Source organism: Anticarsia gemmatalis, chromosome 13 (assembly GCF_050436995.1).
Source record: "Anticarsia gemmatalis isolate Benzon Research Colony breed Stoneville strain chromosome 13, ilAntGemm2 primary, whole genome shotgun sequence".
Classification (NCBI taxonomy): Eukaryota; Metazoa; Arthropoda; class Insecta; order Lepidoptera; family Erebidae; genus Anticarsia; species Anticarsia gemmatalis.
Genome location: NC_134757.1, coordinates 7,702,238 through 7,720,341, shown reverse-complemented (window position 1 = coordinate 7,720,341; position 18,104 = coordinate 7,702,238). Strand labels below are relative to the sequence as shown.

Here is an 18,104-nt window from a genome sequence, read left to right as displayed (position 1 = left end):
CTGTCAATGTCAAAATAGTGAGTCAGAGTCAGGTGTGTGTCATCGGTTTGTTTTGCAAATAATCATTTTCATTTCACAATACTTTAAACACTGAATATTGTATTTTGTACATTTTTATTCTACTTAAACTAGTTAGATCATGGATTGGTTATTTGGAAAAGCCCCTACAGTAAAAGGTAAGAACAAGTTTCGTCATTAGCTAAAATAATAATTGTTTGAAATTCACTAGAGTAACAATTGCCCAAGTTATCTTTGTTTTCTTTCTATGAACTTGTTTGTTAAAATTGAGATTATAAATTTGTTAACGTTCTTCTATGCTGTTAAGGTATACACGATCAAAACTTATTTACCGAATAATTTAAACGCCATTAGTGGCATAAGCGTCCTAAGATGTCGTATTCATTTATTGTAGGAAATTGCTCTACAAGGTTGTTAAAATAGTCATGTCTATAAAAAGATTAATCTAGGAAATCCATAAAGAAATGATACCATTTTGTTAAACATGCGACTCTCAAGCTTTGATTAGTTGATTATGTAAATGGTGTTCTTATTGAAAGTAGTTTCGAGTACAACATGTTTACTTTTTAAATTGATAACATAACATTATTATTACAGAACAACAGAGGCAAAATGACAGGGAATTACGCAAGGCAGCTCGAGACTTGGACAGGGATAAAGCAAATCTTGAAAGGGAAGAAAAAAAATTGGTAAGTCCTTTGTAGATACGCATATACATTCGTTCATTACAAACTACTGACCAAGATTTTGTCCTTTTAAAGATATTTCCACTGGTAAAAATTATTCTATTCCAGTTATAAATTATCTGTATCATCAAAAACCGTTTAGTAATGTTCGTTTATAGAGTTCCATACATATTATGTACTCACAAACCTATAGGTTATTAGTAGGAAAGTGGCACATTTTCCACTCAGGAAGGATATATCTTCAATGTTTTTTATACAATTACAGGAGATGGAAATAAAAAAAATGGCTAAAGAAGGCAACAATGATGGGTGTAAAATATTAGCAAAACAGTTGGTGCAATTAAGAAAACAGAAGAATAGAATGTATGCTGCTAACAGTAAGGTTAGTATTCAAATACATGCAGTATTTAATATTATAACTGAACTTTATAAAGCACAAAGAGAGTAGATACTATTAGAGCTTGTATTGTTTAATCCATTCTTTGGCAATGTCTTTTATGATTGCATTTATTGGTTTAAGAAATAACAGAACACTATAGATACATAGATTCCCAGTAACTGAATGTTTTTCCCAAAACTATAATTAACATACAAACTTTTATTTGTTATAATTATATGTAAATGAGAGGACAGTAGTCTATTAAAGGGATATAAGAATTCCAAAACTATACACATATTTAGAAGATATTAGCTTGTTGCACAATTTATACATCTTTAGGCACCTTGCCTTTATAAACAATTTTCTATATATACAGATCACAGGCGTCCAGATTCACAATAAAGCGATGGGCGCAAACATAGCAATTGCCAATGCTATGGGCACAACAGCCAAGACCATGGGCAACATGAACAAGGTGATGAACCCACATCAAATCGCCAAGGACATGGAGGCATTCAAACAAGCTAATGCTAAGATGGACATGACTGATGAGATGAGTAAGTTGGCATTTTTATACATTTTGAAATAAGGATCAAATTTTTTATTAGCTGATATGCTCGGTTCCTATGTAATTTGGGTAAAATTATTAGCTTCATTATGGTATTTCCGGTGTCTACAGGATATTATTGTAAAGTACCTATTTTTGTGATTTCGATTTAATTGCTAATGCTTTGTGTATAGTTGCAGATACTCTGGACGACATAATGTGCGAGTCTGGCGATGAGGAAGAATCTGAAGGAATCGTAAACCAAGTGCTTGACGAAATCGGCATTGAAATTAGTGGCAAGGTCAGTGTTTCCTGTTGTTTCACTAAAACTGACAGCAAATTATTTTTCTTTATTATATTTACTTACTGTTTTAAAGAGAGTGACTTGAAGGTATACCAAGTTTTCGACCTGCTTTTGGCCAGAGTGGTGAACTCAAAATTAAAACCTCCCTTATTCTGGGAAGAGGCCCTAACGGTTTAAATTTGTGATTTGGTAGCTTCAGAAGAAAAAGACCGCGGTTATGAGGTTATCCAGCAGATACGTGACAGATTTTTCACCCGCCAATTGTTTGTTATTACTTTTAATGAGGATTTTTTTCTAAATTACAGATGGCAGGAGCTCCATCAGTGGCTCGCAACAAACTTGGGGAATCTACCGCCGATGCGGACAAAGAACTCATGGCACAACTGGCTAAACTTAAGTCTTAACTTATGCACTGTCACTAACACTGTCACAAGTCTGTCCTATGTCTAAGAACATGCCATGAAAATTGTTAAGAATTAAAATTTGAAAAACAAAAAACTGTAAATAATCGATCTTGCAGAAGTAAATGAGTTAGACTCAAAAGGAGGTGAATGTATATAGTATTTATTACATCTTATGTTAATATTTTACGTCTGATTATTATGTATCATGTATATAAAGGCCTGGGCAGACAAGGGAATTTTTGTTGACAGCCTAAAATCACGAGCGTTATCCAATGAGGTAGCAAGAATAAGATCGTATTTCTTTTTAACGCTGTGTACCAACGCGTACTGTCCGTCAAGCGTACTAAAAACGTCGTGTAAACTCTTATAAGCTATGCAATATTTGGTCTTCTCCCTCTTATATATAATTACAAAATTGATATTTATTTATTTATTTCATTCACCCTGTAGATAGTGGTCAACCTAGTGTGATAATGTAATGAAGACCTTTGGCATGACTTAGCGACTATTATCTTAATAAATTGATAACTACTGACTTCTAACGTGCCCTCCGAAGCACGGAAACTCATAGCTCGAATACCACTACGCGGTCACAAAAAGTTTAGAAGTACTGTCCCTTGTTTGTGCAGGCCCTAAATAAGACATTAAATTGCTGGGCATGTTTTTGGTTAACGACAGGCTAGATTTATGTTTTTATTTTTTATATTCTAAGAGGTAATTGTGATTATTATTATGTATTAAGTTTGTTTTAGTCCTAAGGATTTTTGTTAATATACCAAATTACTTTACAATAAAGAATGAAGGAAATATGAAACAAAGATTGTATTAATAAACATTGTTATATACAGGCTCCGCCAATGTCCATTATTATGATATGAAAATGTACCTATGTATATAAAAACATATAATAAAACATTTTTTAAAGTTATTTGCTTTCACTTTTAAATACCTACTTTTTGCATTCAACAGAGAATATATATTATTTTATTTCTTCAGAGAATCGGATAACGGCCCACCAATATCCGCTTTCTAGTTCGAAAAATTGCATAACGCACACGTCGTCTATAACTGTATTTTCTCGTCCATAAGGGCTTCTTGATTATCGCTACAAAATAAATACTGTTGAGAAGCGGGGCTTTACTTCAAAAATCATAACTAATCATAAGGTACCCAAGTAGAAACATATCTCCAAAATTTCTTGGTTGACAAAAAAATAATTAACTGCCTATACCTATAGCTTCTCAAGAACCTCATTGTTTTAATTGACGCAAAAGAAGTACTTTATCATAGTATCGTTAACTTAGAAACGTTAAAGACCTAACCACGTAATTTATTCAAGACTGCAGCGTCATTATCGTTAACAATCTAGGTCTACGTCAATATTTTATTAGGAACCTTGAGACTAAACGCTACCTTTACACTAACTTCAGTAGGCCTAGCGGTTGATCGCACATTGATATGCAAAGAACGACATCGTCATTTACTTTAAATTTTAATTAAATTTACTCACTTTGTTGACTTTCCGATAGTGTCAAGGCGCTTACCGTTAACCCGCACCACATTTCAGTACTGAATGCAGCATTCAGTCTACGTTTATTGGTGATACTGGTCTCCAGCAACATGACGATACCAGACCACCTCTTCGATGAAGGCATCGATAGAACCCTGCTGGACTACGACATGAGACATGTTCAACAAAATAAAGCGGTTTATGAAAGGACGCAAAGAGACTATGTAAGTCAAAATAAAGACTATTTTAGTTAAATTACTCACGTAGGTACAGTTCATAGTAGTTCATTACAGAACGCCATGTAGTTTTTGAAACATTTACAAGTTATTAAAATAACCGTTTTATGGCTTTAATTTATTTAAATCGGCCTTTTAGATCCGTTGAAACACTTGACACAGCGGCCTAATTTGTTCCATGTAATTCGGAACCGATTAAAAATGTGTTAATGTGTTGTTCAGGAGCAGGAACAACGTGACATGTTGTCTTCACAAGACGGAGACACGTGTGAGATCCACGATCAATTCTACCGCGACCACAAGCTGCTGTTGGTGCTGTTCCGCGCTCTTGCCGTCATGCCGATCACACGATCACGTCCAGGTACCACCCCCTCAAATAAGTATATGTGCTTACTAGCATAACTCGAAAGTTAGTGAGTGGGTGAAGACAGTTGACTATAGGTAATATAATGTCGTAAGACTTTTTCGGATTCCTTTCTCCATGGGATGTCATATTATCTTTGCTTGCCGGTTACCACTTTGTTATGATGCAGAACTTACATATCTTGTACATCTAAGTTTTGGAAGGAAAGAAAATATAACCACCAAATGTGTAGTTGTCGCCAAATAACTTGAACACGATTAGCAAGGTGTTTTGGAACGCAAACAGATCGTAGTAATCTTCAAATACCTACCTACCGTTCTTAAGGAATCTGAATGTTGTCTGTTTGGAATATGATAGTAGCTCTCCAAAAAAATTGCTTTCTGTCATCGAAATGCTCACGGCAAATGAATAAACAAGATTAAAATCTTTGATCGCGTTAAAAACAGGAAAATTCCTTTAATATTATTTTGTAAGAGAATTTCGCTAAGGCTCGGTCAAATCAAACAAAGAAAAGCCTATAAAGATAAGTAAGTAGGTGAGTACTTGTATACCTAAAACTGCGAAGGTACATTTTGAGACTTGTGTTGACTAGTTTATTGGAAAATAGATATTTAACTTAATATAACCGATTGAAATAAAGAAAATATTTATGTTTAGTTGGTATCTATGTGATAGTTTCGAAATGATTGGTGTATAAAATTCAAACCAAATTCGTGATTGCGGTAGATGAAATAAATTGAATTTTGCTTTTAGGTACCATTACATTCAGTTGGAAGTCATCAGCTACGATGTACGCCGTATGTTTCTACATCGTAGCGACCGTGGTCGTGTTGGTGGTGGGCTACGAACGTATCATGATACTACGATCCATCAGGCGTTTTGACGACTACATCTACGCTATTATCTTCGTCATATTTCTTGTACCACACTTCTGGATACCATTCGTAGGATGGGGCGTCGCCCACCAAGTTGCCATCTACAAAACTAACTGGGGAAAATTCCAAGTTAGTAACTATTCCAAAATATTCATATTTCATTCGAAAAGTAATTTAAATTACCAGCTGTTGTCAAGAGATTTAAAATAAAACTAATCGGTATTGTCTGTTTTATATCTATCTGGTATCTAGGCTAATTACATAATCTAATTTATATAATTATCTATCTACTTTGTTGAAATAGAGCCTCAGGGTTAAAGCTAATGAATTCATAGTCATTCGGTATAATAAGTGAGGTAAAGCAGGTGAGATTCATGTGCTTATTAATAACATGAACCTTAACATTATTTACCCCCGGTTTCTGAGCACATTTAGCGGTAGTTTATCTATTCAATAACGTTTTTTATTTGAGTTTTAACACTATTGAATAGATAAACTACCGTTAAATGTACCTCAGAAACCAGGGGTTAGATAATCACTCGACTACGGACGTCTTACATGTCAATTTGTTTTTCTAGGTCAGGTACTACAGGGTGACTGGCGAAAATCTACAGTTTCCGAACTTGAAGACGACTATTGTTATAATAAGTGTGGGTTGTTTGCTTCTCGCCATTTGTTTCTTGTTAAGTCTATGTGCCTTACTCGATGGGTTCCTTCTGATCCATACCTCGGCGTATTACCACATCATAACGATGATCAACATGAACTGTGCTCTGTGGTACATCAATTGCAGAGGGATAAAAATAGCTTCGCAAAGCCTTTCAGAATGTTTCCGCAGGGTAAGTTTCATAATATTTTCGAATGTGTTATTGCAATTTTTAGTTACACATAAATCTCGTACTCTAACGTGTATTGTAGCGAAAGTTATTAAAATAAGCATCACTGAGAATTATCTCTAAGGCTAAATGCTGAAGAGATACGGCGTTTTCTCAGCAATAAATTAGTGTTAATCAGTTTTAGTTTTTTTCATAAACATATAGTTTACTGTCTAGTAGTGGTGTAGTAGTAGTAGTAGTGGTGGAAGTTGTCTGAATCGAAATTAATTGCATTTTTTACTATCTGTTTATAACCAGGATGTGGGGATAGAGTGTACATCGAAACTGATATCTCGATACCGTTACCTGTGGCTCAACTTGTCCGAACAACTTCAGTCACTGGGGAACGCTTACGCAAGAACTTATTCAACTTATTGTCTCTTCATGTGGGTATCGATATACATATCTGAATTTTATTATACATTGGTTTTTGTCACCTTTTTTACTTAACCAGCCGAGCCTGTATTACAAATATTCTGTTAAAAGTCTGAATCTGTAATCTAAGTGTGTGTGCTATTATTGGGTATACCATTGATCTATAAATAATCTGCTCTATATTCACTTATACTATATGTATCTTTACTTTATTTTATATTAGTCGGTGGATAGAGTAAGAGTGGCAGTGGCCACTTTTTACACTATAAGAGCTGACGAGACCGACTGAAAGTTCAAAAGAGTCAGGCATAGAAATAAATTATTTGTTTTCAGGTTTGCGAATATAACGATCGCGGTGTACGGAGCTTTATCAGAGATTGTAGACCACGGATTCAGGTTCAGCTTCAAAGAGGTCGGCCTTGTTGTCGACGCTGCGTACTGCTCCACGCTACTCTTCATATTCGTTGATTGTTCACATAAATCCACACTGAAGGTATAAGTATTTATTATATATATTACTAACGGATCCGGCAAACGTTATAATACCAAATAAATTAAAAAAAATGTTAGGGGTGGGCTACACTTATCACTAAGGGGTATGAAAAATAGATGTTGGCCTATTCTCAGACCTGCTCAATATGCTAACAAAATTCTAGAGAATCGGTGAAACCGTTTCAGAGAAGTACGGGAACAAACATTGTTACACAAGATTTTTATATATTAGGTGAACATATTTTATATATTGCATAGTTAATAACTGAATCATCTGCAATAGTTGGACACAGGCCAATGATGATGATGATGAGTTAATAACCTATGCAATATATAAAAATACGTACATGTTCTTTGGTCGTCGACGACCGATTAAGCAATTCGTCTAATAAATACCGATATTGCATCCACTATAGTTATACGATAGAACGTTGATCGACGCCATTGATCGACTTTTTTCAAATCGAACTCCGACAAATTCGTGTAACCATATGGGTCAATGTCAATTCTACTATAACTCGATACTCATTCGTAGTAACATACTCAGAAAAATACTTAAAAAGGCCTGTTTTTTTTGTTATAAAATACGATCGTTCTTTCTATTCCATGATTTCCATGATAATGTATGCATTTACGCAAAGATGCGAAGATCAGTTCGCATCCTTCCCCGCAATCACAGTCTATTAGGACAACGACTCAACAAACAATCAAATCGAATAATTGATCTTTTATCCCCCTCCTTAACTTCAAAGCCTATATTTTGCGTTCTTTTGTGCTTGCTTTACATTAAAAATCAATAGATTTATTTGTGCATGAATGTTTACAATCGTTATATATTCACAGTTATGTTTACATTTCAACTGTACTTAGCACCAGTTTAAATGTTGATGATGTATCAAAACATCTGTCAAAATTCCATCTGATATAATAATATGTGCTGAAACCAAAACAGTACAAAATAACCGGCAAAGTGTGAGTTTGATTCGCGCAGAGCGTTCATTATGATTTTTTTTTATAAAAAAGCCTGAAGATATGTCAACTGTCTAACTATCGCGATTCATGAGACAGCAAAGACTGGCGACAGACAGACAGCGAAGTCTCAGTAATAAGGTCTCGTTTTTACCCCTAATTATAAAGTAAATCAACAAAATAAAGATAAAGGTTTGTTTTTAATTTTAAATTAAAAACACAAGTTTTAAATATTTCGCAGGTCGCGGCTGGTGTACAAGATACGTTGTTGTCTATTGACGTCCTCACAGTTGACAGGCCGACACAAAAAGAGGTATACTTTAAATTGTATGTGTATTGTACTGTCAATGTTACCCAAATGATTCAAAGTTACCCAGATTGACGTTATGTTTATCAGTTATTTGGTTACCATAGTACAAGCTCAGCTAAGACTTCAATCAAGTGACCGTGTGCCAAAAAATGTACTATTTGTTTTTTTTTACAAAATTGGATAGATATTTGCTTAAAATAATAGATAAATCTATACTAATATTATAAGCTGAAGAGTTTGTTTGTTTGTTTGTTTGAACGCGCTAATCTCAGGGACTACTGGTCCAATTAGAAAAATTCTTTCAGTGTTAGATAGCCCATTTATCGAGGAAGGCTTATAGGCTATATATCATCACCTTACAATCAGTAGGAGTAGAGTACCAGTAAAAAATGTTACAAAAACGGGGAAAAATTTTAACCCATTCTCTCTTATGTGGCGCAAGCGAAGTTGCGCGGGTCAGCTAGTAATAGACATATTTCATAAAAGGTACTATTATCTGGAGGGTATATTCTGTCAATCTGATTTTTGCCAAGTAAACTCAAGTACTAAAACAAAATAGAAATGTCATTACCAAAAAATCTAGCTTGTTCTAGACACGGTATTGATACGAAATAAGATCTTAAATCTATACTAATATAATAAAGCTGAAGAGTTTGTTTGTTTGTTTGATTGTTTGTTTGTTTGTTTGTTTGAACGCGCTAATCTCAGGAACTACTGGTCCGATTTGAAAAATTCTTTCAGTGTTAGATAGCCCATTTATCGAGGAAGGCTATCTATACTAATATAATAAAGCTGAAGAGTTTGTTTGTTTGTTTGATTGTTTGTTTGTTTGTTTGTTTGAACGCGCTAATCTCAGGAACTACTGGTCCGATTTGAAAAATTCTTTCAGTGTTAGATAGCCCATTTATCGAGGAAGGCTATAGGCTATATAACATCACGCTACGGTCATTAGGAGCGGAGTAGCAACGAAAAATGTTACAAAAACGGGGAAAATTTTGACCCATTCTCTTAGGTGGCGCAAGCGAAGTTGCGCGGGTCAGCTAGTATTATAATATAATTATATCGTATTTTTGACATTCAGCAGGTGTTGAATTCGTTAAAATCCGTCGGTTCTTTAAAGTATGAGACAAAAGATTTGACAGGTCTACCAAATCGATGTTAAGGTTAAGCCGTTTTTGAGTTTTGCACTTACAAACATACTTATTTGACGATTCACTTCTTTATACATATTTGAGAATAAAAATATATAGGTTAGAAATTTTCTTTTTTTTTGTCCTACAAATCTAAATGTATGTTTACGAGACAGTGTTGATATATTATGCACATACTTTCCTCCGTACAAAATAAGAGTTAATTTGAAGTAAAGACTATATTCGCGTTAAAATAATATTTAATATGAAATTAAGACTGAAGCTTAAGACGTACTTTTATTTTAGATCGATCACTTCATTCAAGCTATAGAGATGAACCCGGCGGTCGTCAGTTTGAAAGGTTACGCCGAGGTCAACAGGGAATTACTGACATCTGTAAGTACTTGTATTAAACATTTTGTTAAATAAGTTTAATAATATTTCTGGGAACAATTTTTCACGCCACAAGAAAGATTTTGGTTTGGGATACTACCAAAGTAGGTACCAACCGCTGACGACCTACGAATGTCTGGAAAGATTCCTCAAGTTATATAGTCCATAGTGAACAAACTTCCTACTTATAGATCAGTGGTGTAAGTATGGATAAAAGATATGTAAAACAGTAAGCGTATGAAATCAACTCACAAATTTCTGCTAAACTAACTGAAACTCTTACAGAAGTAATAAAACCAGAGCTATCTGTGTAGGTATCACAAAATATATTCAGTAGTTTAGGTATACATCTACAAGTTATATGTATAAGATCTCGCGTTTATAATTCCTAGTAGTGGGATTAAACAGTACGTAATACAAAACACAGCTTACTGACTGACAGGTGTCTATCAGTAAACCAACACACTTTGGCTTTATATTCTAATTTGCGTTAATAAAATGGTACAAATTTACACAAACATTATGCACGGTAGCTGCTTTAGAGGTGCGGTCGGCAGTGTATTGATGCGACTGCCAGGTAGAGATCTCAGGTTTAAATCCTGGGACGGGCTCGAGGTTTCCCGGAGTTAGAAAATTGTGCCTCAAAGAGTACCTCTCAATCCGTTCCGCCGTGCTTTGAGAGTGAAGGAATAGAGTGTGTACGTGCTAGGGCACTACAAACGAAGTCCTACAACGTTGGCCAGTTCCAATGTAATTGGCCGCCGTAGCCGGATAACGGCTAGAAGGGTATTATTATGCATGGTACTCGTAAATGAATGAGGAAAAGTGGAATTCTCTCCGCAATGCATTCCTATATAACATTTCTAAGTGGAATTTGAATAATCATTTTTCATAACGTTCCTCTTCCTACAACATATAAATAAATATCAAAGCATTTTAGTTTTAGTGATAAAATAGCTGGGTAAGGTGGGCCGGAACCTTGGCTTACTATTACTTACATATTTCAGTCGTCTTATTAGTGTCAAACTGTGATGTTACAAAGCGGAGGCGACTGAGGGAATATCAATGACTAAACCGCAATGTTTCTACATATGCATGACCCTTTTGCTAACTGCCTAAACCACACAACATGGTATCCTCTTACGATTGTGGGTGGCATATTACGATAATATTTTGAGAAAACTAATATCAGTTTCATGTCATAATAATTGTCTAACGATTTTTATAATATGTATAAAAATAAGTAAAGATGCAAAAATATGCTTTTACTTAAAACTGTTCTGTAAATAGACATTATGTTATATATAACATTATGTACATTGATTTATGATGTATCTAACTACAAAACTATGAACTACTTTATAGGTACGTCGAGATTACTAGAAGCCAGACTGTACCAACGTAAAATGATTTACTTTATTTCACGTAAAGATAAACAGATACTCAAAAGTTCATTATTTCTTTTAAAAGACGATTTCAAAGAAGCCAAATTGGATAGTGGATAACAGGTTTAGTTGGAAATCGATATCGAATATAACGAGAAAAAGAAAAGGGTTGATATTATATCATTCGTAGATCAAGGCTGACATTATGTTGGCAAGGCTACTTAATTATAGAAAACTCAGTAAATTTATTCATTTAAATCTTTTTAGCTTGAAAATCTGCTCTTTTATATGTACTTTTCATAATCTATATCTTATTTAGATCATTAATTACAGAAAGAAATAAGAATGATTCATTGGTAATCTTTGAATGGGGACAAAGATACTGCTATTTTAGAATCAGCACTAAATGTCGCTTAAAACCCTTAATACTTTCTTTGCAATATTGAACACCGCAATATTTTTCTTAACAATATACTTTGTAATTTTCATAAGTCCGTGAAAAATAACAATTAGGTATAATGGGTTGCAATTAATAATTTTAATCAGTGCCATCTGTTTTCCTAATATGCTTGCTACGGAAAACAGTTTAGAATTTGTTTGGACAGTTTTGTAACTCTATCTACTAATAAATTAACGTTTGTTCACAGGCAATCAGCATGATCGCTATTTACTTGATCGTGCTGCTGCAGTTCAAGATTTCACTGCCGAAGGACCCTCAGTTGCTCGACACATAAACACAAGTACTTACCAACGAAAAGTACTTAAAACGAAGTAACACCCTTTCTACAATTTATTCCACATTCATTACTTTACATTGACATAATATTAAAATAACATGTATACAGTCAGCTCCAAAAGCAGTTGATCATACTCAATCTTTTGAAACCCTATATACGTGGAAAGTGTGCACATTATTCCATGGAAATAACATTTGCCATTGATTGAAAAGTTTAATTCTAACTCATTCTACATGATTTTGATCAGTTATTTATTAAAGTTACGTAACACAGAAGTTTTGAAAATATGAAGTTGTTAAGCTTCCTTTGGTGCTGACTGTATCTCGTTTAGTTATTAGCAAAGTCATTTGCAATTTGATAATTAAAGCCCAGCTGTAGTTCACTTGTAAGTAGGTGCGTATAATTAAAACCTAAACAGCACTAAACTATTTAACTATTCTCCTGAATAAATGTGAACTAGTAAAAAGTATTTTATTTACATAAAACTTATTTGCACTCAGGGATTTGAATAATAAAAAAACGTTATCGACTAGTGACATCAGTATTTTATCTTTTGCTCTTCGTTAAGTGTTTGGGAGAATATTTTTTGAATTCGTTTTTAAAATTGTGATTCGTCGACTACGAGTGTATTAGACTAGCTAACCCGCGCAACTTCGCTTGCGTCACATAAAAGAGAATGGCTCATAATTTTCCCCGTTTTTGTAACATTTTTCGTTGCTACTCCGCTCCTGATGGCTGTAGCGTGATGTTATATAGCCTAAAGCTTTCCTCGATAAATGGTTTATTCAACACAAAAAGTTTTTTTTCAATTCGAACCAGTAGTTCCTGAGATTAGCTCGTTCAAACAAACAAACAAACTCTTCAGCTTTATAATATTAGTATAGATTAGTATAGATGCTTGAATATCGGCGGAGATGTTCGAGGTTCTCAGATGGGAGCCGCCGCCGATGCCTCACTGTCTCGAGATGTCGTCCATAATCAATTCGGAGATGTTGTGACAGCCACAAAGGGGATTCATTAATCAACTTTTCCAATTTCCAACAAATCTAGCTCTGTTATCAATAAGTTTTAAGGAAAAACCGTCTTCAACCGAGTTCCATGTTCCAATGTAAATTATCTGCTTAAGCCGCCTACGACGTTTAAAATATAGGAATTAGCAAAAATCGTTTTACTGTATTGGACTGTACAAAAAAAGAACATTTATTAATTGAATTGAATAACAGTAACTGTATGTGAGTGTGTAGAGCCGGGAGTATTCATGTTAGATTTAGCGATGCTATCTCTGACTGGACATGTGTAATGTGTATAGTTGTCCATTGCAAAATTTATGCAATAAACTCCCGGTAATACGTAGTCTATCTTTTATGTCGACGAAAGTATTTTAATCAACGTTGTCGTGAATAATTCATTATGATGACCTTTATGCGACATCGATACCTTTGTATAATTATAATAAAGTGTTAAATGTGATATCAATACCTTTCGGAGGACCTCGTTCATGAATAAAATTAAATTGAACAATTTATTATTATTGACAGAATACTGTTTGAAACAATATACATTTTAAATACGCTAGGTCAATTTCTCTCGCCGTTTGTGAACGATTCAATAAAATAATATCAATATAATGAAAGCACGAATCAACAGAATATGTAGGTGACCTAAATTTTATTTAATACCCTTGAGATACGTCACATCACTCGCATCACGGCACGGGGAGCGCTTCAATCTGCGCGTGTCTATCAAAATACTGTGATACGTTGAAACTTAGACAAAATACATACATATATAAAATAAAACGGTTTGTAAAACGTACTCATTCTTATGTAATAGTTTTCTTCTATGCAACGGATTAGAGCGACTATGGTCAGGCCGATGCTGTGAAAGTAGGTATATCGGATGATATATCGGAGGACTAACAATCCGATCTTGAGGGATTGCCTCACGGTTAGCCTTAATATTAAAACAAGTGGGATTGTTTAAAGTTAAACTACCGGCGTGGGTTTTAAGTTTTTTAATTTTTTACATAACAAAATCACATTGTCACACATATTTCAACAAAACTTATGATATTAGGTAATCAGGAAAAAGTATACTACGAGGTGACTATGAAACATCTTTAAATCCAGATCTCTACGAATTCTAAAGGTAATTGTGTGTAGCTACGTGTGCTACATGTTCGTAGAACTACGCCGTAGCAGGCTACGAATGAACTTAATATCAATTAATGATATATTGATATATTGTATTTTGTACTGAAGAGCTTTGATACTTTACGTATCCAAGATAATAAACCTCGCTATTCTGTTCTATCGTATGGTTAGTGATCAACCTAGTGTCAAATTTGCTCAAACGCAAGAAAGGCCTGGCTTAACGACTGTTATCTTAATTGATAAGATCCGGGACCGACTTGTAACGTGCCCTCCGAAGCGGGGAGACTCTCAGATCAAATACTTCTATGCGGTCACCCATCTATGGAATGACCGCGCCAAGGGTTGCTTAACCCACAGATCGTTTTCCGACCGATGTGCGCAAGTAGCTATAAGCGTTTCATAACCCTCTCTAAACTTACTATATAGGAGTATAAAATGTGTTAGAAAAAAAAATCTAGCAATAGTTAAAATTGAACAGAATAAGGAGCCTGTTATTGTTATAGAATAGCAAAACTGTACCTATGTGATTGAAAGTATTGGATTGGTTTAATCGCATTGAGAGTTTGATTGATACCGCTCTCGTTTACTCGTCGATGTTTGTTTAAAACAGTACAACCGCGCTGTGGGAACATTGAGCTCAGAGATGAAACAGAATGAATAAACCACTGCACAATGTATTAAAGCCTGATAATATACCTATGAATCAAGGCATATTTTTTTTCAATGAGAGTTTTAACCAAGTGTTTCTTTACTACTACAGTCCAACAACTGAGAAGAGAGCCTTTTAAGCAAGGTTCGCAGCTGGTAGAAGAGAATTTAGGACATCAGTTACCAATAAGCTTTAAAGCTAACGGTGTGGCCTGTTTCCTACAGTTACTACTTTTATATATTACTAGCTGCCCCGCGCAACTTCGCTTGCGTCACATAATAGAGAATGGGTCAAAATTTTCCCCGTTTTTGTAACATTTTTCACTGGTACTCTGTTCCTATAGGTAGTAGCGTGATGATATATAGCCTATAACCTTCCTCAATAAATGGACTATCTAACATTGAAAGAATTTTTCAAATCGGTCCAGTAATTCCTGAGATTAGCGCGTTCAAACAAACAAACAAAAAAATTCTTCAGCTTTATAATATTAAGTATAGATTTTGGAAACAAATATATTGAAGATTTTCAAATCAATATATTAGGCCGGGGAAAAAGTCTTTTCGCATTATAGTATGTATGCACTTGTAATAAAATCTGTCCCCTACACAGAAAAGCTCGATATTTGGGTACTTCACGAGCTCACTGAAAAAAAACCTAATGAACCGTAATTTGTGATTCTTGAAGCCAAAGAGATATTATTACAAGTTCATACATACTATAATGCGAAAAGACTTTTTCTCCAACCTAATATTTAAGAAATGTTTTTTTTTCGTACTTTCCTAGTACAAATTAGCTTCTTAAATCGTTGAAACTTCTGCAGATATATTTCTACGTACGACTGTATCGGTATAGCGTCTGTTTCTGTCACTCAATTCACTTGGTAGGAAAGTAACATATTTGTCGCTGACATGACAAATTGCTATTCATTTGAATTCGTTTCGTGTAAGGCTTTTTGCCTTTAGTATTTTGGTAAAGGTTTGAAATTATTAAAAAAATATTGTTATGAGAAGCTATTAAGGTTCATCAGTCTCACAGTTTGTGAATAAGAACCAGATAACCTTCCTGCTAAATAAAGTGACAGCAAATATATGAAAACAAGTGCCAAAGTTTCGTCTGATAAGCCATTTGATAGATTCTATAGTTAAAAGTGGTGAAACCTTATAGTTTTCGCACGTATACAGTAACATCGCTTTAAATAGTATCTAAGTAAATAAGTTTGAAATAGTACCTATTTAATCCTCCTTCAGAAAATTTAACGCTTGGAGTGGTAGAAACCTTAACTTCATTGGCAAAGTAAAAAGAGCGAAATGAAAATAAGACGGACAATTTCCGACAACGTTGCGAAGAGGATGAGTTTTTCAAATGGGAAGTATTGAGGGTACTGTCCACTTCAAAGTGAACTATTGACGCAATATTGTGACATCATTCGGTAGCACTTCGCGGTGAGATTTGTATCCACCACTTCATTGAGCTTCAAGTGCGGTTATTAACTGTGGAGAGCACTCTAGATAATGGAATTGCCACAAAACGCATACATTCGTCACGGCCGCCATGAAATCATATCGATGACCTTCTCAATTTTATCAATCCTATCGGCCCTACTATCAAATCCGATGGATTTATACAAAGTATGGCAAATGTTGTAGGTGGCATGTTGCCGCTGCAACACTACAGCTTCTATATCACGTTCGTGTTAGATATAGGAATTAATGCTCGTGTTATGTTTAAAAGATACTCTTCAACATGAAATGTTATGCTAACAAAATTCCCCTACCTAAAAATAAAAGATCTATAAACATATAAATTAAATTCTGTTCTGATATTTCGGTTTTACAGTATGTCAGTTAAGCGCACGATTTACGTTAAATCTTTTTAGACAAAATGTTACTCAGAGGAACCAAAATATTGAGTGAAAATGATTAAGAAACACGTCATACACTAACGTGTGGAAACCTGAATCAACAGAGAAGGCGCATAACATTAAGAATTCATGATATGTTCAGACATTTTGTTTGAATAACATTATTGCAATTACGTTTCCCGTACCAGCTCTAAGTTATCATAGCATTATGTGCGCCAATATTACATTTATGTAAAAATTCTACGTCCAGATGCCGCCGGCGCCAGACAATAATAATTGGCAGCAAAAAACCGATTGATATATCACTTACGCGTCCGCTCTAATAACAACGCAGATTATGTTTCACTGTAAAACGATATTAATTGATCCTTCATATAATTAACACCTCGTTATTGAATGATAAAAAACAGTTCCTCCTACGGCATATTTCATTTCTAAAGTAAATTGCTTAAAAATAAAATAATTAAAACATGCAACAATCGAATCGGAATCACGGCTCCACGTCACATATTTCAGAATTGATTCTCACTAATTAAAATTCAGAAACTTCCATCAGAGCGGAAACTTGTTATGTTAGGCTTTTTGCGTTTTATTGTTTTCGTTTTAAAAAATAGCTTCATATAAAATGTTTTAGCGATAATCGCAGACTTTTTAAACGGGGGATTTCAAATTATCTCTTTTACAATAAGTAATTCAATACAAAGTAGTTCAGGGACACGTTAGGTATGTCTGCTCGTATCCGTTGCGTGCTCTACGCAGAATCATTAAGAGATAGCGCTCATCAGGCGCCAAAGCGTCAATTAAGAGGCCGGACACACCGTGATGTAAATATTAAAGAAAAATATCCCACTGTTGTTAATAAAGATGAGGCGAACGTGCTCCGCATACGCGCGGCCTCTCAAACACTTGCAAATGTTGACAAAATAACGCCAAGTGACCGACGTCAAATATGAAAATTACACACGAAGTGTCACTTAATTTTATACGTGACAGATTAGCGAGCTCGCCGAAAAATAGCTAAACAAAGGTCGCAGTGTCGACGTAAACTGACCGGCTTGTGCGTGACATTTGTGAATTAATTATACAAAACAACATTACGCCTGAGTCTACCCGAGAGCATGCAGAAGGTGCCTTCACACCCTCATAATTCGTCAAGAAACTCATGTCATAAATCCTGTCTTTTTATTCAATATTCATTCAGATGGCAATCGACCGCCCACAGGAAGGCACAATGTCTACGGCGTAGACCCTCTACGCTGTTAGTGTAGACTCTAAACTAACATGGCGAGTTAATTCAAAGTTACTAAATATCATATCTAATTAAATCTCGTTGGTATTTGTGTTTATTACAGGTTAATTAAATAGCTACCTTTCTTTTATTTTAAGAATTCGTATTGTATATAATACGGTAGATATTATTTAAATCGAAAGAATGATTAAAAAATATAAACG

At 34.6% G+C, this 18,104-nt stretch overlaps 2 protein-coding genes across 2 annotated transcripts; both read left to right on the top strand.

Moving 5' to 3' along the window:
* The first annotated feature begins 1 nt into the window (after position 1).
* CHMP2B (Charged multivesicular body protein 2b) lies at positions 2 to 3,266 on the top strand. Its single transcript, XM_076122021.1, has 6 exons — positions 2 to 176; positions 616 to 707; positions 970 to 1,086; positions 1,460 to 1,640; positions 1,825 to 1,931; positions 2,240 to 3,266. Exons 1-6 carry the CDS (start codon positions 140 to 142, stop codon positions 2,336 to 2,338), a joined length of 633 nt encoding a protein of 210 aa, XP_075978136.1. The 5' UTR covers positions 2 to 139; the 3' UTR covers positions 2,339 to 3,266.
* A 638-nt stretch (positions 3,267 to 3,904) lies between these two features.
* On the top strand, positions 3,905 to 12,156 carry LOC142977653 (gustatory and odorant receptor 22-like). Its single transcript, XM_076121715.1, has 9 exons — positions 3,905 to 4,072; positions 4,307 to 4,445; positions 5,202 to 5,452; positions 5,902 to 6,162; positions 6,457 to 6,584; positions 6,907 to 7,066; positions 8,276 to 8,347; positions 9,781 to 9,870; positions 11,900 to 12,156. The coding sequence occupies exons 1-9, from the start codon at positions 3,959 to 3,961 to the stop codon at positions 11,984 to 11,986; spliced, it is 1,302 nt and encodes a 433-aa protein (XP_075977830.1). The 5' UTR covers positions 3,905 to 3,958; the 3' UTR covers positions 11,987 to 12,156.
* Positions 12,157 to 18,104: the final 5,948 nt, after the last annotated feature.

What these genes read in the sequence shown, in the direction of transcription:
- CHMP2B (XM_076122021.1), top strand. Translation starts at nt 140, where the DNA reads ATGGATTGGTTATTTGGAAAAGCCCCTACAGTAAAAG. An exon ending in AAAAGCCCCTACAGTAAAAG is followed by an intron (nt 177 to 615) that starts GTAAGAACAAGT and finishes TTATTATTACAG; the next exon opens with AACAACAGAGGCAAAATGAC. An exon ending in AAAGGGAAGAAAAAAAATTG is followed by an intron (nt 708 to 969) that starts GTAAGTCCTTTG and finishes ATACAATTACAG; the next exon opens with GAGATGGAAATAAAAAAAAT.
- LOC142977653 (XM_076121715.1), top strand. Translation starts at nt 3,959, where the DNA reads ATGACGATACCAGACCACCTCTTCGATGAAGGCATCGATAGAACCCTG. An exon ending in CTAACTGGGGAAAATTCCAA is followed by an intron (nt 5,453 to 5,901) that starts GTTAGTAACTAT and finishes TTGTTTTTCTAG; the next exon opens with GTCAGGTACTACAGGGTGAC. An exon ending in CACATAAATCCACACTGAAG is followed by an intron (nt 7,067 to 8,275) that starts GTATAAGTATTT and finishes AATATTTCGCAG; the next exon opens with GTCGCGGCTGGTGTACAAGA.